The 17,588-nt window shown below is 41.5% G+C and overlaps 1 protein-coding gene across 3 annotated transcripts; it reads right to left on the bottom strand.

The window, feature by feature from the left end:
• Positions 1–973: 973 nt before the first annotated feature.
• LOC139458863 (F-box/LRR-repeat protein 6-like) lies at positions 974–16,532 on the bottom strand. 3 transcript variants are annotated; one of them, XM_071240296.1, is made up of 11 exons: positions 16,429–16,532; positions 14,058–14,243; positions 12,256–12,486; positions 11,123–11,312; positions 9,981–10,112; positions 9,354–9,476; positions 7,689–7,853; positions 6,889–6,989; positions 6,020–6,182; positions 4,286–4,437; positions 974–2,149 (listed from the first exon to the last, which is right to left on the bottom strand). In XM_071240296.1, the coding sequence occupies exons 2-11, from the start codon at positions 14,219–14,221 to the stop codon at positions 1,984–1,986; spliced, it is 1,587 nt and encodes a 528-aa protein (XP_071096397.1). In that variant the 5' UTR covers positions 14,222–14,243; positions 16,429–16,532; the 3' UTR covers positions 974–1,983. The 3 variants fall into 3 exon arrangements, with proteins under 3 accessions (XP_071096397.1, XP_071096396.1, XP_071096398.1); XM_071240295.1 differs by lacking the exon at positions 16,429–16,532 and adding an exon at positions 16,028–16,074; XM_071240297.1 differs by lacking the exon at positions 16,429–16,532 and adding an exon at positions 16,028–16,074 and having other exon boundaries at positions 4,286–4,396.
• Positions 16,533–17,588: the final 1,056 nt, after the last annotated feature.

Below are 17,588 nucleotides of genomic sequence, written 5' to 3'. Positions count from 1 at the left end.
TGGTCCCCAGCAACCTATGCTGGTCACAGTGGGATTCTGGGTTAGAATACATCCCCAGCAACCTATGCTGGTCACACCGTGGGATTCTGGGTTAGAATACATCCCCAGCAACCTATGCCTGTCACACCGTGGGATTCTGGGTTAGAATACATCCCCAGCAACCTATGCCTGTCACACCGTGGGATTCTGGGTTGGAATACATCCCCAGCAACCTATGCTGGTCACACCGTGGGATTCTGGGTTAGAATTGGTCCCCAGCAACCTATGCTGGTCACACTGTGGGATTCTGGGTTAGAATACATCCCCAGCAACCTATGCTGCTCACACCGTGGGATTCTGGGTTAGAATACATCCCTAGCAACCTATGCCTGTCACACCGTGGGATTCTGGGTTAGAATACATCCCCAGCAACCTATGCCTGTCACACCGTGGGATTCTGGGTTGGAATACATCCCCAGCAACCTATGCTGGTCACACCGTGGGATTCTGGGTTAGAATTGGTCCCCAGCAACCTATGCTGGTCACAGTGGGATTCTGGGTTAGAATACATCCCCAGCAACCTATGCCTGTCACACCGTGGGATTCTGGGTTAGAATACATCCCCAGCAACCTATGCCTGTCACACCGTGGGATTCTGGGTTGGAATACATCCCCAGCAACCTATGCTGGTCACACCGTGGGATTCTGGGTTAGAATTGGTCCCCAGCAACCTATGCTGGTCACACTGTGGGATTCTGGGTTGGAATACATCCCCAGCAACCTATGCTGGTCACACTGTGGGGGTTGGAATACATCCTCAGCAACCTATGCTGGTCACCGCGTGGGATTCTGGGTTAGAATTGGTCCGAAGCAACCGTTGCTGGTTGCAAGAGATAACCAAAAGGATCAGGTGGTCAGACTCGGTGACTTGGATGAATAGAAAAAACAAAGAAGGAAGGGCATTTTGAAGCCATATATTTATTTATTGAGCTTATTTATAACAAAAATTTACTTTTTAAGTTGGTACCAGGCCCATTCCTGATCACAAATGAAGAAAGTTCATGTGTGAACTCCTTGGCCCCTTGAAGTAAAAAATATAAAAAAACCATGAGGGTTCATTTTCATTCACAGAATGGAAACAGTTGAAAGGTGAAACATGGTTATCAAAAGTACTGATACATTGCTGCCATTTTGCACCTGAGACAAATTCTTAGGAATGACAAAAACTAGGTGTATCAATCCATACTAACAAGGTCATCTGAGGCAATCCTGAGTATTTCATCACTCCTATGTTCCTATTGGAAATGGGCCACGAATATTCACAGTAACTTGGGCTGTAATAGTACACTTAATAGTTGTGATGTGAAAGTTATCACAGTGACCAACAAAGCAATGTGTATCTTTAGGCCAACTTTTTTTTAAAACTTGGTTTATCCGCCGAGTCACAAAAATTGACAGGTAAAAACATAAAATAAGTTAAAGCAGTGGTGTTTTTAATCAGCTGACAAGAAATAAGTAAAATGTTTTTAAAAAAAGTATTATACTGTCGCTTATCTAAAATACTTCAATTAATACCTGTTGAAAATTTATCTTCCCCACCCTCACAATTTCTTGCCTACCTACTTAACATTTAAGGAAAAATATAAAATATATTTGAAATTGGATTATATATTATTTATTTTTTCCGTTCCACTGACCTTAATTTATGGGCCAAAAATCTGTAAACAAAAAAAACATGATAGTGGGTCACTGTGGATTGTAGCTCATGTCACCAACAACTGCATGCCTGTCGCGACTCGATTTTTTACACAATGTTATTACAGTTGTAATATTGATGTTCGTGGCGTTAGATAACATACATTATTCATTAGCTGCCATCAGGTATATTGTAAACTCAGCATGTTGTTCGTCAAATCCCTCCCATTGTTCAACCATTAACAGGAGTGATTTTCTAAAACATTTAGTACTAAAAACAAAACACATTTCACATCAGAGTGAAAAGTTCTAGTCTGATAAACTGTCTAGCTCGGAGTCGGAAACCTCTTCAAACTCTTTCTTCAGCTTATCAATCTTCTTCTTTCCGCTGAACTCTCTCTTGACCCCTCGGGGCAGAGATCGGCAGGACGTCAGATTGATGAAGGTCAGCTTGGGGCACAACTCCAGCACCAGTCTGAAAGTAGGGGGTTCGATCATGTACTTACGGCCATAGGAACCATGCCAATTTACACTTGTCAGAGGGGTACACAAAGTATGTGATCTGGACTACCGGTTGTTGGACTTTCATTAGATCGCTGACTTTGTGTGCTGGTGATTAGGTGCCTCACTCTGGCAGGATGGGTTTGAATCCCAGATGGGACTCAGACCAAAAATGTACTAGAATCTGTACTTTCAGAGAAAGTGTTATCCCAAATATAACATTTCTACTTGGAACTGTATTTCAGTTACATCACAGTGTGTCAGCAAAAGCATGATGCATGACCTCTGGATTAGTTTGACAATCAAAAGAGCACAACAGTATGTCTATACTGAATCAGTAATAATTAACAAAAAAAGCTGAAGTAAATAAACACACAATGTGACGAAAGATTACACACACAGTTCATTAGGGATTGACTGTTTTGGGGGAGAGGGATGGGATATTTTTAAGAGATCAGATATTTTTCTGTGCCTGGAACAAGAATTTCTGTCCCTGTTGCCATGGTTGCAAGACATGCACGACATACATTCAGGACAACCAGTGAATCCTTATTGTTTATTTACAGCAAAACTACTTTTTTCCAGTATACACATGTATCATGGAATAATTTCATATTTATAACACAAACCCGTCATTTGATCAGTAACTAAAGATATTAAAATTGTGTACCCCGGTATCGTGTAGATTTAACAACAAATTTGTATGTAGCCAGCAGGGCTTAATCCTTTCAAAAGTTACTGGACCTCCTACAGACTAACTGGCCCTTCTCCAAACTAACTGGCCCTCCTACAGACTAACTGGCCCTTTTCCAAACTAACTGGCCCTTCTCAGACTAACTGGCCCTTCTCCAAACTAACTGGCCTTCCTACAGACTAACTGGCCCTTCTCCAAACTAACTGGCCCTTCTCAGACTAACTTGCCCTTCTCAAAACTATCTGGCCCTTCTCCAAACTAACTGGCCTTCCTACAGACTAAATGGCCCTTCTCCAAACTAACTGGCCCTTCTCCAAACTAACTGGCCCTTCTACAGGCTAACTGGCCCTCCTACAGACTAACTGGCCCTTCTCCAAACTAACTGGCCCTTCTCCAAACTAACTGGCCCTTCTCCAAACTAACTGGCCCTCCTACAGACTAACTGGCCCTCCTACAGACTAACTGGCCCTTCTCCAGACTACCTGGCCCTTCTCCAAACTAACTGTCCCTCCTACAGACTAACTGGCCCTACTACAGACTAACTGGCCCTTCTCCAGACTAACTGGCCCTTCTCCAGACTAACTGGCTGTTCTCCAGACTAACTGTCCCTTCTCCAAACTAACTGTCTGTTCTCCAGACTAACTGGCTGTTCTCCAGACTAACTGTCCTTTCTCCAAACTAACTGTCCCTTCTCCAAACTAACTGGCTGTTCTCCAGACTAAATGGCCCTTCTACAGACTAACTGTCTGTTCTCCAGACTTACTGTCCCTTCTCCAAACTAACTGGCTGTTCTCCAGACTAACTGGCCCTTCTCTAAACCAACTGGCCCAAAACTAAATGTTGGAGGCCATGACTGAGTTACCCAGGGTGATCTGACAATGTTAGAACGCCTCACCCCTAAAACATCTTTTCCTGCACTCTGAGATATAATCCTGGCTTCCATTTGACACATGGTGATTTTATATCATTCTACCGAGATTATCTTAGAGTTAACCATTCACAGGACCTCATCCTGCCTAAATATTTTCTCATCAAAATTACATGATTCATGAGCAGTGTCCAATTAAAATAATAAAAAATATACAGAGAAGGGGTGAAATTTTGACTAGCCAGATGGGCCATCTACTTTATGTTTCAGCAAGCCTTTCGTAATTGTAATGGGCCAACAGTTAAATTGACCACTAGTGTATGCAAGCTGAGAAGCTACATTGGGTACTTTTGCAATACTTCAGGGTTTTTTAAATGTCTCATGTCTTTTGTACTCCTGCAACTCAAAAGAAATTGAATCATGGTTATGTTACATATATTATTCAGTCTATCTGGAGTACGACAGGATAAAGAATACAATATTTGTGAACTGGTGAATCAGTTTCAGTACAATCAGCAACCAAGTGTTGTAATACCGTCGCCACTTACTTGACAGGGGTCACTCCAACTGAGGTGCCGGCAATGTTGAGGTGTTCTAGAGGCGAGGGTTGGTCCCCCTCTGCCAGGGCTGCCACGCCCTTGTCCAGGTTCTCGGGGAAACTGTTCCATGATAGATCTACATGGGTCAGACTGTGCCTCCACTGGACAACAGAGTAGCAATTGAGGTATAAGGATTAACTGACGGCCGATGAGATGGGTCGATGACAATACATCAATGACAAATATCAATCTTGACATCAATTTGCTTGATTATTGATAATATTGATAGGTGAAAATCATAGGTATAATCACCATGCCATGTTAATACCATATACTGTTAGAACATATTCATAAGTCTAAACTAGACTGTGAGTTACCTCTCTTAATCCAAGGATTTCAGTGGCCTTGCCACGGAACTTTTTGTTTGTTATTTTGCTCAAATTGGTGAGTGAAATTAAAGTCACTTCTTCAAGGTCATTACATTTGTTATGACTATATAGCATGAGTTAGGAAAGCTGTAATTCAAATTTTGGGATATTTACTGACACTAGCTGATGACTTGTGGATATTTATAGGCCTCTGAGCCAGCACAGATAAATCCTTGTAACAAGTTCCCTCGCCATCTACTGAATCTAGGGAGTGGTATAAGTGTAAGGTTTGGCCCCTTCTGGAATAGAGATTTACGCAGTGTTGGAAGGTAAAGATGGTCAGAGTACCATACAAATTCTGGTACAACTTATGTAAAAGTATTAATAAAGATATAGAGCTTTGTTTGGCCCTTTTTCTTGTAACATGCATGAATTGGTGATCTTTTCTGCCTTGGAATCTCGACAAGGGGACTGAGGACCTATTCTGCCCTGGAATACGCATGAGAGACAAGCAAAGTGTACTGGGGACCTATTCTGCCCTGGAATACGCATGAGAGACAAGCATGGAATGCTGGGGACCTATTCTGTCCTGGAATACCCATGGGAGACAAGCATGGTGTACTGGGGACCTATTTTGTCCTGGAATACCCATGAGAGACAAGCATGGTGTACTGGGACCTATTCTGCCCTGAAATACCCATGGGAGACAAGCATAGTGTACTGGGACCTATTCTGCCCTGAAATACGCATGAGAGACAAGCATGGTGTACTGGGACCTATTCTGCCCTGAAATACCCATGGGAGACAAGCATAGTGCACTGGGACCTATTCTGCCCTGAAATATGCATGAGAGACAAGCATGGTGTACTGGGACCTATTCTGCCCTGAAATACCCATGAGAGACAAGCATGGTGTATTGGGACCTATTCTGCCCTGGAATACGCATGAGAGACAAGCATTGAATACTGGGGACCTATTCTGTCCTGGAATACCCATGGGAGACAAGCATGAAGTACTGGGGACCTATTCTGCCCTGGAATACCCATGGGAGACAAGCATGAAGTACTGGGGACCTATTCTGTCCTGGAATACCCATGGGAGACAAGCATGAAGTACTGGGACCTATTCTGCCCTGAAATACCCATGAGAGACAAGCATGGTGTATTGGGACCTATTCTGCCCTGGAATACGCATGAGAGTCAAGCATGGAATACTGGGGACCTATTCTGCCCCCGGAATACCCATGGGAGACAAGCATGGTGTACTGGGACCTATTTTGCCCTGAAATACCCATGAGAGACAAGCATGGAGTACTGGGGACCTATTCTGTCCTGGAATCTCCACAAGTTTACCACAACTGAGAGCAAAGTCTCACCTTCTTAAAGACCATGTCAAGGTCAGCATATTTGGTGACGGAGCTCTGTGACAGATGGAGCTGCACGAGATGTGTGACGGGAAGATGTTGCAGTGACGTCGTGGACAGGTTGGTGCAGCCTCGCAGGTCCAGCAGTCGCAACTCAACCGATGACTTCAGCAACCTGGCCAGTCATAGGAGAGTGAATGAGTATCGTACCCAGCTGTCAGCAATATTCCAGACAGGGGATGCCAAACATGGGCTATGAATCTTGTACTCAAGAGATAAGTGAAGCTGTGGGTGATTGGGTTTAATTCTGATCTTTAACGGTATTGAATATCACTTTAAACAGTATTTTAACTGCATCATGGCATACCAGTTTAATGTGAATGGAAAGCCTGAAAAGCAGGTCTTAGATGGTCACCACTTTAGTACAACCCACAGATATGGTGATGGCTCTCACCAAAAACAAACAAGGGCAAAAGTGAGCGTGGCTCACTAATACCCCCAACCCGCCTAGTGTGTCAGTAGTTTCAAATTAAATAATGGATAGGGCTAGGGTTTGAAAAATTCATACAAAAATGGAAAATTAATAAAAGCAATTTTTTTCTTTTGACTGCGCACCACCATATGACACAGATTATATGTACTAAGTTTGAGATGAATCCACTGAATAGTTTACGAGAAATCGCGCGGACAAAGTTTTCGGACGGACAGACAGACGGAAAGACCGACGGATGGACGGACGGACGGACGGAACCTTGGTATAACTATATACCCCCGACCTAATGCCATGATCAAATACAAGTATGGCTGTTCTTGTTACTCAAAACACCATTCTAGTTATCTCCCCTGCCTTAGGCTGTAACAATATTCATCTCGATGCTCACCTAGACAGGAAGTCGTCATCAAACCCGAGTGATGAGTTGAGCCCCGACGTGCTGACGGCCAGACTAACTTGCTCCAACTGTGGAAACCCAGGGGACTCTGCCTGCAAAACAACAGCCAACAACATTCAACAACATTCAACAACAATTTGACTGAAGCAGACATATAGTCTTTGAAATCATTTATTACACAATACATTTCTCTTCACTGAAAAATATTATGTTTGTCCTCATTGCAGAAAGCTGGCTGGACATGCCTTTTCATAAAGTAAATGGTTTGGGCTTCATTCCACAGTCATGGAGCAGGAGTATGACTGGGCCTGAAGTATGACTGGGTAGTGATACAATACACATATATACCAAGAGATGTTAACGATGGTACTTGTTGTGACCATGTCTGGCGCTCAGCATTAAGGGGCTAAAACAAGGACTGGTCAGCTCGGATATCTTTCTCTATCAAAGACAATAAATAGAAACCCAACCACCATGTACTTATATCGTGGCGTGTCAGCTTAATGTTGGAGGAAAGCCCGAAGTGATGCAGGTCTCAGACCTATACCACTTCGGTGAAACCCACGTGCACGGGTATGGTGCTGACAAACCTAGAAACTTAATTGGAGCGAACCGGGATTCGAACCCACAATCATATGTTTCTGGCATAGCCAAGGGACGCAACTCTGCCAGCAAATCACGGTACCTCAGACGACTGAACCACCCGTGCCCCCTATTTATAGTGCATAGTCTGGATTAACAGGATCCAGACTACCGAGGTGTCCCTGTATTTCCTACCCTTCTATACCCACCTTGAGTCTCTGTGAGACATATGAAGCTCGAAACTTGGAATTCGTGAGCCGGAGGACTCGTAACTTGGAACAGTGAGCTTGAAATGCCTCGATGTTGAGGGACACAAAGTCTGCAGAGAACACTGCATTAGATACATCCAGGGTCTCCAGGCTAGGGCAGGAGTTCTGTGGAAGGACACAAGTGGGTTGATTATTAGCTTACTAAGACCACATTGTCTATGTGACATCATAGGCATAACAAAACAGGTGGGTGTCAAGTAATGAGAAACATCCCTGGCAATACTGTCCTTGTCTCCGTGCCCGGTAGAGATACCACATACCTTTGACTTGTAAGCATTATCTGACCCCAAGAGTATGCATTCTTTCATTTAGCTTGTTTAGCTGTACAGTCATAAATGTATCACCAAAATGTATCACCTCAGCGGTGAATCTATGAAACTCTGTGTCACTTTCTTCTCATGCCAGAATCGCCCACGCAGCTTGATCCTCTCTTGAATCCAATGAGCAGTGATCCATGCCATTGGGGTACGATGACACTCAATCAATCAACCGAGCCTGACCATCCGACCCATTAGGTCGCCCAACATGACTAGCATTCGTTGCTGGGGACCTGTTCTAACCCAGAACCCCATCGTGTGACCAGCCTAGGTTGCTGGGGGCCTATTCTAACCCAGAACTCCCATAGTGTAGACCAGCCTAGGTTGCTGGGGGCCTATTCTAACTCAGAAACCCCATCGTGTAGACCAACCTAGGTTGCTGGGGGTCTATTCTAACCCAGAATCCCCATCATGTAAGACCAGCCTAGGTTGCTGGGGGCCTATTCTAACCCAGAACCCCCATCGTGTGACCAGCCTAGGTTGCTGGGGGCCTATTCTAACTCAGAACCCCCATCGTGTAAGACCAGCCTAGGTTGCTGGGGGTCTGTTCTAACCCAGAACCCCCATCGTGTAAGACCAGCCTAGGTTGCTGGGAGGCTATTCTAACCCAGAACCCCCATCATGTAGACCAGCCTAGTTTGCTGGGGGTCTATTCTAACCCAGAACCCCCATCGTGTAGACCAGCCTAGGTTGCTGGGGGCCTATTCTAACTCAGAACCCCCATAGTGTGACCAGCCTAGGTTGCTGGGGGTCTATTCTAACCCAGAATCCCCATCGTGTAGACCAGCCTAGGTTGCTGGGGGCCTATTCTAACCCAGAACCCCCATCGTGTAGACCAGCCTAGGTTGCTGGGGGTCTATTCTAACCCAGAATCCCCATCGTGTAGACCAGCCTAGGTTGCTGGGGGCCTATTCTAACTCTGAATCCCAATCGTGTAGACCAGCCTAGGTTGCTGGGAGCCTATTCTAACACAGAATCCCCATCATGTAGACCAGCCTAGGTTGCTGGGGCCCTGTTCTAACCCAGAATCCCCATCGTGTGACCAGCCTAGGTTGCTGGGGGCCTATTCTAACCCAGAACCCCCATCGTGTGACCAGCCTAGGTTGCTGGGGGCCTTTTCTAACCAAGAACTCCCATAGTGTAGACCAGCATAGGTTGCTGGGGGCCTATTCTAACACGGAACCCCCATCGTGTGACCAGCACAGGTTGCTCGGGACCTAGAATTCTAACCCAGAATCCTGACGAGGGCACGGGACTAGAGACCAAGTCATAGAATTGAATACTGTACCATGAGTGTTGTCAAGAATGTAGGGAATCCCTTCAATGTGTTGCCGCCTATTGTCAGGTGACGTAGATTGCCGCCAAGTTTCTGAACCAAGTTCTTCAGACACGACACAGAGACAGCATCATTCTGAAAGTATAAAGTTCAAATATTTATTCATGCCACACCAAGTTGTGTTTTTGTTTTATGGATGATCCTGCCCTATGATGACGTAAACCAGAGTACAATAACAAGTACACAACAACATTTGTGAATTTTTCAAAATTAAAACCTTACATCATTGTAAAGAAGGCTGTTATGAGCATCAAGTGAAAACAATGTCTAATGGTTTCAGAGAAGAAGGGTAAAGGCTGTATTTCTCACCAAATCAGCAGCAGCAGCCATTTTGAAATTTTTAACATGAGCACTTTATTTTGTTGAAGCTAGTGACATGGACATGAACCATCCAACCAGTGGTTGATATGATGAGCAACATCTCAGATTTTTGAGGATGATGACACACAATGAACAAAGTCATCAAGTCTGACCACCTCATCCATTCAGTCGACTCTTTCAACAATCATTGGTTACAGAGGACATATTCTAAAGTAGAATATCAATGGGAACTGACCCCTGTGCAGAGATGACACTTACTGATGTAAACGACAGGTCAATATCTTCAATATCACAACAGTTGTTGACAAGGGCAGTAATACCCTCTGATGTCAATTTCTTGCAATATGACAAGTTAATGCTCTTCAAGAGGGGACACTTTTCTGACAGCACCTGAAAGATTAGAGTTAAAGAATGTTGTGTTACCCAGTCAGTAGTACTCCAGACATATAAAAAAATAATAGTCAACTTCTATCATGATTTCAACATACTGGTTTCCAAATTAAGCCGACACGCATTGATATAACTAGAATACTGTTCAAACCAGCGTTAAACCAAACCACTCACTCACTCATCTGTGAAGAATGCTGAATGCTCAAAGAGTATATTCACAGTGAAAAAAGTTGATCAAACGTTCCACAATACACAATAAAACCATCCCCAATAAGTTAAATTTGCTGTCAGAGATCGACTAGTCATGAAAAAATTATGTTCAAAGGTCAATGAAAATAAAGCTTTTTTTAATACTAGTTACTTTGCAATTATATACCCCTTCTATGCTGCTGTGTAATATATAGAGATTCTTATCCAAGTGTCTTTTGATATCAAATATAACAACACGACTTGATAAAAGTTGAAAAACTCCTAGGCTTGCCGAGGAGTTTTTCCACTTTAATCAACGAGTGTTGATATATTTGATATCAAAAGACACGAGGGTGAGAATTTATTTATCATCCAACATCATTCTTCCAACTTTTTCAGTTTGTAGACAGTAATAAGCAGTGTCTTAAGCATAAAAAGTACTGCTAACAGCTTCAGTAGCAGAGTCATTAGTGATGTCATTTGATTGTGATGTCATGGTAACCAATGACGTCACAATGGTCTGCAAAGCATTGTGATGCAATTTCATTGCAGCGACATCTACAGTGGAGATATCGTTTGATCTCACCCAAGCGATATCTACTGTGGGAGCCAGTTTTGGATGATAAATGCAATATACACAATGAAATCCAGACTGTTTTCTAAATGTTCGGTCTTAGTAGAGGGCGCATAGAAAGACTACACTTACAAATTGATAAGGGATCACTTATTGGAGCAGGGCGCTCAATTCAGCGAATACAGTAGTCTATAATACCAGAGACAGAATGAAACTGGTGTATTACAGCTTGATTCACAAGGATTACCTTGACAGCCTGATTGGTGAGGTTCTTCCACATCGACAAGGACAATGTCTGGCACTGACTCAGTCGTTGATTGGCTAGATATATCAGAGTCTGGTCTTGTGACTTGATCCAGCCATATGATAGGTCCACTGTGTCCCATAGCAATGGGTTCTCTGCAAGCTCACGCCACATGCAACACACCTTGGCTGCTCTGACAACATGTAAAAGCGGGAGTGTGATGTTATTGGTTGAGAGTGTTGTAGTAAACCCAGAATTTATTTCTATTGTCAAAGCGATCTTTTACCGTGTATATATGTGTGACCGCTTGTACTAGTCCGGACTAATGCTGGTTTTATAGTGCTAGCCTACTCAGATACCATGCCGAAGTTTATCATGAATACCCTACTCAGACACAGTATACCGACTCCGCATCCACCAGTTCTTGTTTTATCCCTAAATGATGGGTGAGGTGAGGTGAGGTGAAATGGGGTTTAACGTTGCGTCCAAGATTATTGCACTTATATAGCGACGTGCATGTACGTGTGTGTGTTTGTGTAGCTGCTTGTGTGGTTCTAGTCCGGACTGATGCCGATTTATAGTACTTTCTCACTGAGATACCATGCCTCAGTTTAACATGAATACCCCACTCAGACACAGTATACTGACGCCGAGCCAACCAGTCCTCGTTTTAGCCCCTTAATGCCGAGCACCAGACAGGGTAACAACAAGTACCATCTTTTAACGTCTTTTGATATGACGCGGCTGGGGATTGAACCCCGGACCTTCCACTCTCTGGGCGGACGCTCTACCACAAGACCACAGATGCGGTCCTAAATGATGGGCAATAGGCAGGGTAACAACAAGTACATTTACCATCTTTTGTTATGACATGGCTGTGGATCAAACCACTGACCTTCTGCTCTCTGGACAGATGTGAGACACGTGTTTGTTTTACTTCATCAATTGTGAAAAGTGAAATGTTGAATTGAAAGCTTTCCGTCTTACCACTTACACTGAATTTTTGGCCAACAAATTTGAAAAACAACTGATAAAAAACAAAAGGCATAAATTGTCATGAAAAAATATTAACTAATCACATCCCCATAAACATAATTCCAAGAAGCAGGAAGATGGTGGGTTCCACCATCACCTACCGACACAGGAAGGGCAGAGCTCCATCACTGTACACCACCATCTTGAATATCTTCAGCCACACTTCTGGTGGCAGACGGCCCTGGAAGTCAGATGTCAACACGAGAGATGCTTCATTTTGTGAAAGTCTTGCTACCTTCTTGGCCCGTGTGTCAGACTGGTCATGTGACTTCCTTTTTCCTGTCTTGTTACCATGGTTACTTCTTGATGCTTGCTTTCTTGTAGTATTCTTACTGAAACGGTTATAATATTTTTAGAGTCTAGTTGATGGATGAGTGAATGTTGTTTTGTGCCACAGACAACACTATTACAGCTGTAAATAATCAAGCTGGACCAGACTGCAGTGTAGTTGATGATACACACCCTGATTCCTGTGGGGCTTCTGGCATAGACCATGTCCCCAGTTGTTTTGTTTGTTGATAAACACCGCACTCAGCAATATTCCAGCTATATGATGGCAGTCTGTAAATAATCAAGTCTGGACCAGACAATCTTGTGATTGACATCATGAGCATCGATCTAAGCAAATGGTATATGATCACTTGCATCAATCAAGTCAGTGAGCTTGACCATCGTTCCTGTTAGTCGCCTACGACAAGCATAGTCGCCTCTTACGACAAGCATGGATTGCTAAAGACCTATTCTAACCAGTCACCTTAGCTTGCCGTAAGAGATAACTCTTATGAATTAATTGGTAGTCTTACTCAGTTACTTGGTTGATTGCATGATAATCTCCCTCAATGGCATAGGACAATGCTCTTGATACCAATCACTGGTTTGTCTGGTCCAGATTTGTTCATTTAAAGGCTGTCGTCATACAGATGAAATTTACTCAGTGTTGCGTTGAACAACAAATAATACAAAACAAACTTTACCACACCTATAGGATTAGTGTTGGGATTTCGTGAAAAATTGAAGATTGGTCAGCAATCAATGAATGACAATGATTGATCAAGCAATTGCATTACAGTATAGATCTCACATTTAGAGTTTCATTCTCTGTATCCATCGCGTAGATAACAATTAACAAAATAACAAAATGTTTCATTGAAACTTCACTATACTCTGCAAAACAAACACTACTCGCAAACATTGCAACAGCAATCAAGTCAATTACAGACTTGTTAAACTCAATAATTAAAGTATTATTTCCCAGAAACAAAGTGAAAGACATAATTTTCAAATAATCGTTAACAAATTTCACAATCAACTGCTTGGTTGAAACAAACCAATCAATCATCCTGGGACACCAAATATGGGCATAGCATCTTGTACTATCTATACCACACAGCAATAATTATCTTAAGATCGTCACGATGTGGCTGAAATATTGCTGATGTGACGTTAAATATTAACTCACACACTCACTCACTCTTAAGACAGAGACAAAAATGATTGTGCTGGTACTCAATGGTTTGTAATTTCTCTCAAAGATGACTTTTGAGTAAAACTCTTTTCATAATAATTATCAATTTACTAAACTTGGGTTATGGCTTCATTCGATGTTTGTTGTTTATTTAGTAATGAAGTGGGTACTAACTCGTCATCAAGACCTGCTCAAAGCACACTTTATCGAACAGCAATACCCGAAGATGACATTTTCTTTTGCGTTGTGTGTCACTTTTTGTCATGCAAAATGTTATTCATTGAGTCAATTCATTTTCCATGTCTATGGGATGAAAGAGAGAGAGAAAAGTGGTATTGATGTGAGGAAAGGAACGTCTGCATGACGAGGCAACGCTTTAACCACGCTGCTACCCCACCATTTACCATCAGTCTAAAACATGTTATATCAGACTAGTACCTATTGGAGGAAGATGGTCGCTCTTCATCAGAAGGGAGATAATCCGAGTCCTCTGAGTCACTTGTGGGACACTCATCTCCATCTCGAGGATTGAAGGAAAACAGGACTTGATTTTTGGGGTCTTTTTTGTATCCCAGAATTCCTCTCTCTGTTTTCCGTGGCATTGTGCATACAATCCCTTTCGTCCTGTAACAAGTCCAAATGCCATATCATAGAGGATCGTATATTATCTACCTGTGCCAGTAAATGACCAGTGACTCTTCAGCATAGTGGGTATTGTTGTTTTACGCCCAAGATTATAATCAGTCCCAGACGAAGTCTGTGGAAAAATTATCAAACTTCTGGTCTAAAATTACCAAAATTCTGTAGTAAAATAACCAAAAGTCTGCCGTAAAAAGAATTAACCATTTCCTTTTATTTTTCGTCCTATAAGAGTGAGTGAGTATGGTGTTACGACACTTTTAGCAATATTCCAGCACAATCACAGTGGGGAACACCAGAAATAGGCTTCACACATTGTACCCATGTCGGGAATCAAACCCGTGTCTTCGGTGTGACAGGCGAACAATTTTACCCCATCGGCCCTCATCTAGTAAGAAGTCCAAATGCCATATTATAGAAGATTGTATATTATCTACTCATATCATCTTATCAGTAAATGACTCTTGACTCTTCAGCAAAATAAGTGATGTTGTTTTATGCCTCAGTCAGCAATATTTCAGCTGTCAGAGTTGCCTGTCTATTCTGCCCCCAATTTCCCCAAGAATAGGAATTGTAAATGTTATAGAAAATGTCTTAGTTTCTCATCATAAATAGATCACATCTTGAGCAGCTGTATTTTCAAACACTGATAAAAGTCTTGCTAGAAGTTCACAACTACCACATTATTTCCACAGCGCCACACAACTTGAAATATAAGTGGGTGTCTCAATTTCTCTGGTTAGAAATTCTTCTTCATTATATTCATATCATTTACATGCAGGGAATATATGTAAGCTGTACAGGGCAAATTTATCTGAAAACGTCTAATCCCAGCATAATGGTAATTAATTATATGGTTCATACGATTAGAACATTTTAGAAATAACAAACTGATTGTGGAGTATTGCTTACTGTATTAATTTATACATATACATTGTGTTCATTTCATATGTTGGATTCTATTATACATATCATTTGAATCATATGCATGGCTTTACACAACCCAAAGATGCATGTCCACTACGCAGAAATGTATAGAATTGACACTGAAAAATTATTCATTGTACCCAATCTTTTATAAGAAATATATAAATATGTCACAATTAATTTCATGACATACTTAAAATATCTTCAGCTGTCATCATTGTCATTCTCTATTCCATTATCAAAAGAACGCAAAGAGAATAAGCAAACAATGATTGTAAATAATACTGTCAAGAATCAGTTTCTGACAATTCATTTTCTTAACAGTTAAGTATCAAATTAACCGAAGTTGTTTCTTTTTTTATAGACACATTATGCTTTTGTATATTTACATTATCGTTTTGTATGGATACATTACCCTTTTGTAGATACCGGTACATTATCCTATTGTATCAATACAATCTCACCTAATGATACAATCCTCATAACATGGCACATTGTATTGCGAAGCACAAAACCTCAGAACTAATTAAGTTTATTAAGCACATTTATTCAAAATATTTATCATTATACAAAGTAGCATAATCCAGTTTAAAGTGAGTTACAGAATTTACTCACAGTTTGTTGTGTGAGTTTCCTATATACATGCACAGAGTATAGAACATGAATGAGGGAATAGTGTTGGTTGTCAGTATATATTGCTAAATCTAGTCTGATCTAGTTGTAGCTGGCATATACTGGCATTTGTTCTATAAATAAAAAATGTCTTCTCAGCACTTTCTAAAAATGTGATAAATATATTGATGAGTAATAAGTTTATCATTCTCTTCGTTGCAACTACTTACATTGCAAGTTTGACAAATATTTTAGTGGAGAAAGCAAATTCAATTTCAATGTCATATCATCGACATTATTGTAATTTCCTATTTACTGATTTTCTTCCCCCAGTTTAATTACTGTAATCATAGTACATTCATCTGGAGTGTCCCGAAGTGAGCATGGTGAAAAATTCATAATTTAATTCATGTTCAATAAAAATGATTGATAGCACGAACATTATGTGTACATTATATATAATTCTTAATAAATGTACTACAATCTGAACTGCTGAAATAATTAGTCAATAACACGAATAAGTGTCGTGCATTAAGGAAATACTACGGGTTTTTTTCATAGATAATCTGTTCTTGATGCTAACGGGAGCGATCAAATCGGCCACTCTTTTATTCCCATCAATGGTTCACACCTTTATTTCGTCAAAAAACATGACCGACGTCACCCATTTGAAAGATGATATAAGTAGCTTTTATCACTGAGTCGAAAAAGTGGCACAAAGAACGTCAACACATTTCGCAATCTGGCGGGGATTGTAAACTTCCGGGTCCACTCGTTCATAGAGACTCTTCGCTGTCTACGTGTTTTCGTATTGGCTGGTTAACCGGGACACCTTTCTAAAATCTGAAATCGGATAACTGCTAAACCGGACACAGATCTATAAATGTTGCACTGTCAAACACTGGCAGTTCATTCAGTTGTTCCCTTCAAAATTCGTGACGGTATACTATAAGGACATTTATAAGGTACAAGGCCACCCCAACTAAAACTTTCCTTTGTATTACCTTGATAAAATTACCTGTAATCAAATCTCATAGTTTTCAATAGCATTTCTTTCTCAAAAATCTTTAATTGTTCCTGTCTTTATTTAAACGCCCACTGACAATTATTGAGAAAGAACAACTTTTCTATAAATATAAATATTAAATTTCTCGTTGGTGTGTTCTTCAAATTAAGTGCTTTTGCCATTAGAAACCCTTGACTGACCAATCAGAATCTAGTATTTACCAAAATTAGCATACCACCACCTCTTCTCTGTCAATCTGTTGTATACAGGGAAGCCTCACTTACACGTGTTTCACTCGATAAATCATTGAGTTCCACGAATTCAATTGTGGTGGCACGTGACGTTGGTCACAAGAGGAGATGGATGGGTGACCGCCCGTGTCCGGCAGCTTGACCCCTGGGCATAACGAGGTCTTCGGTCCTGCCCCACACAGAAGCACATGTGATGTCTCCTTGGACAAGTGACTTCGTTCGAAATATGCCTCTGTTCACACAGCAGTCGTTCAAACGCCACTACTTGCACAATATGTAACTGAACAGTCAAGGGTTTTCCTCTATGTTCCTAGCCACCTTCATATCGACACGATTGTCTAAAACCACTCCGCTTGTCTAGATTACCGATTTTCAGCATGTTCATGGCCTTGAGTACTTCGAGTTAACGATTTTTCATTGAAATGCGTTTTTGTAGATACCTACAGCCAAATATTCATTAATACTTCGAGGTTCTGCAGACAATACGTTCCTTCGGCACATAGGGAATTATAGCTAGAAATGTAATATTAGTGT

Source organism: Haliotis cracherodii, unplaced genomic scaffold (genome assembly GCF_022045235.1).
Source record: "Haliotis cracherodii isolate W230 unplaced genomic scaffold, xgHalCrac1.p SCAF_13, whole genome shotgun sequence".
Taxonomy (NCBI): domain Eukaryota; kingdom Metazoa; phylum Mollusca; class Gastropoda; order Lepetellida; family Haliotidae; genus Haliotis; species Haliotis cracherodii.
This window is presented reverse-complemented; position numbering and strand designations above follow the sequence as displayed.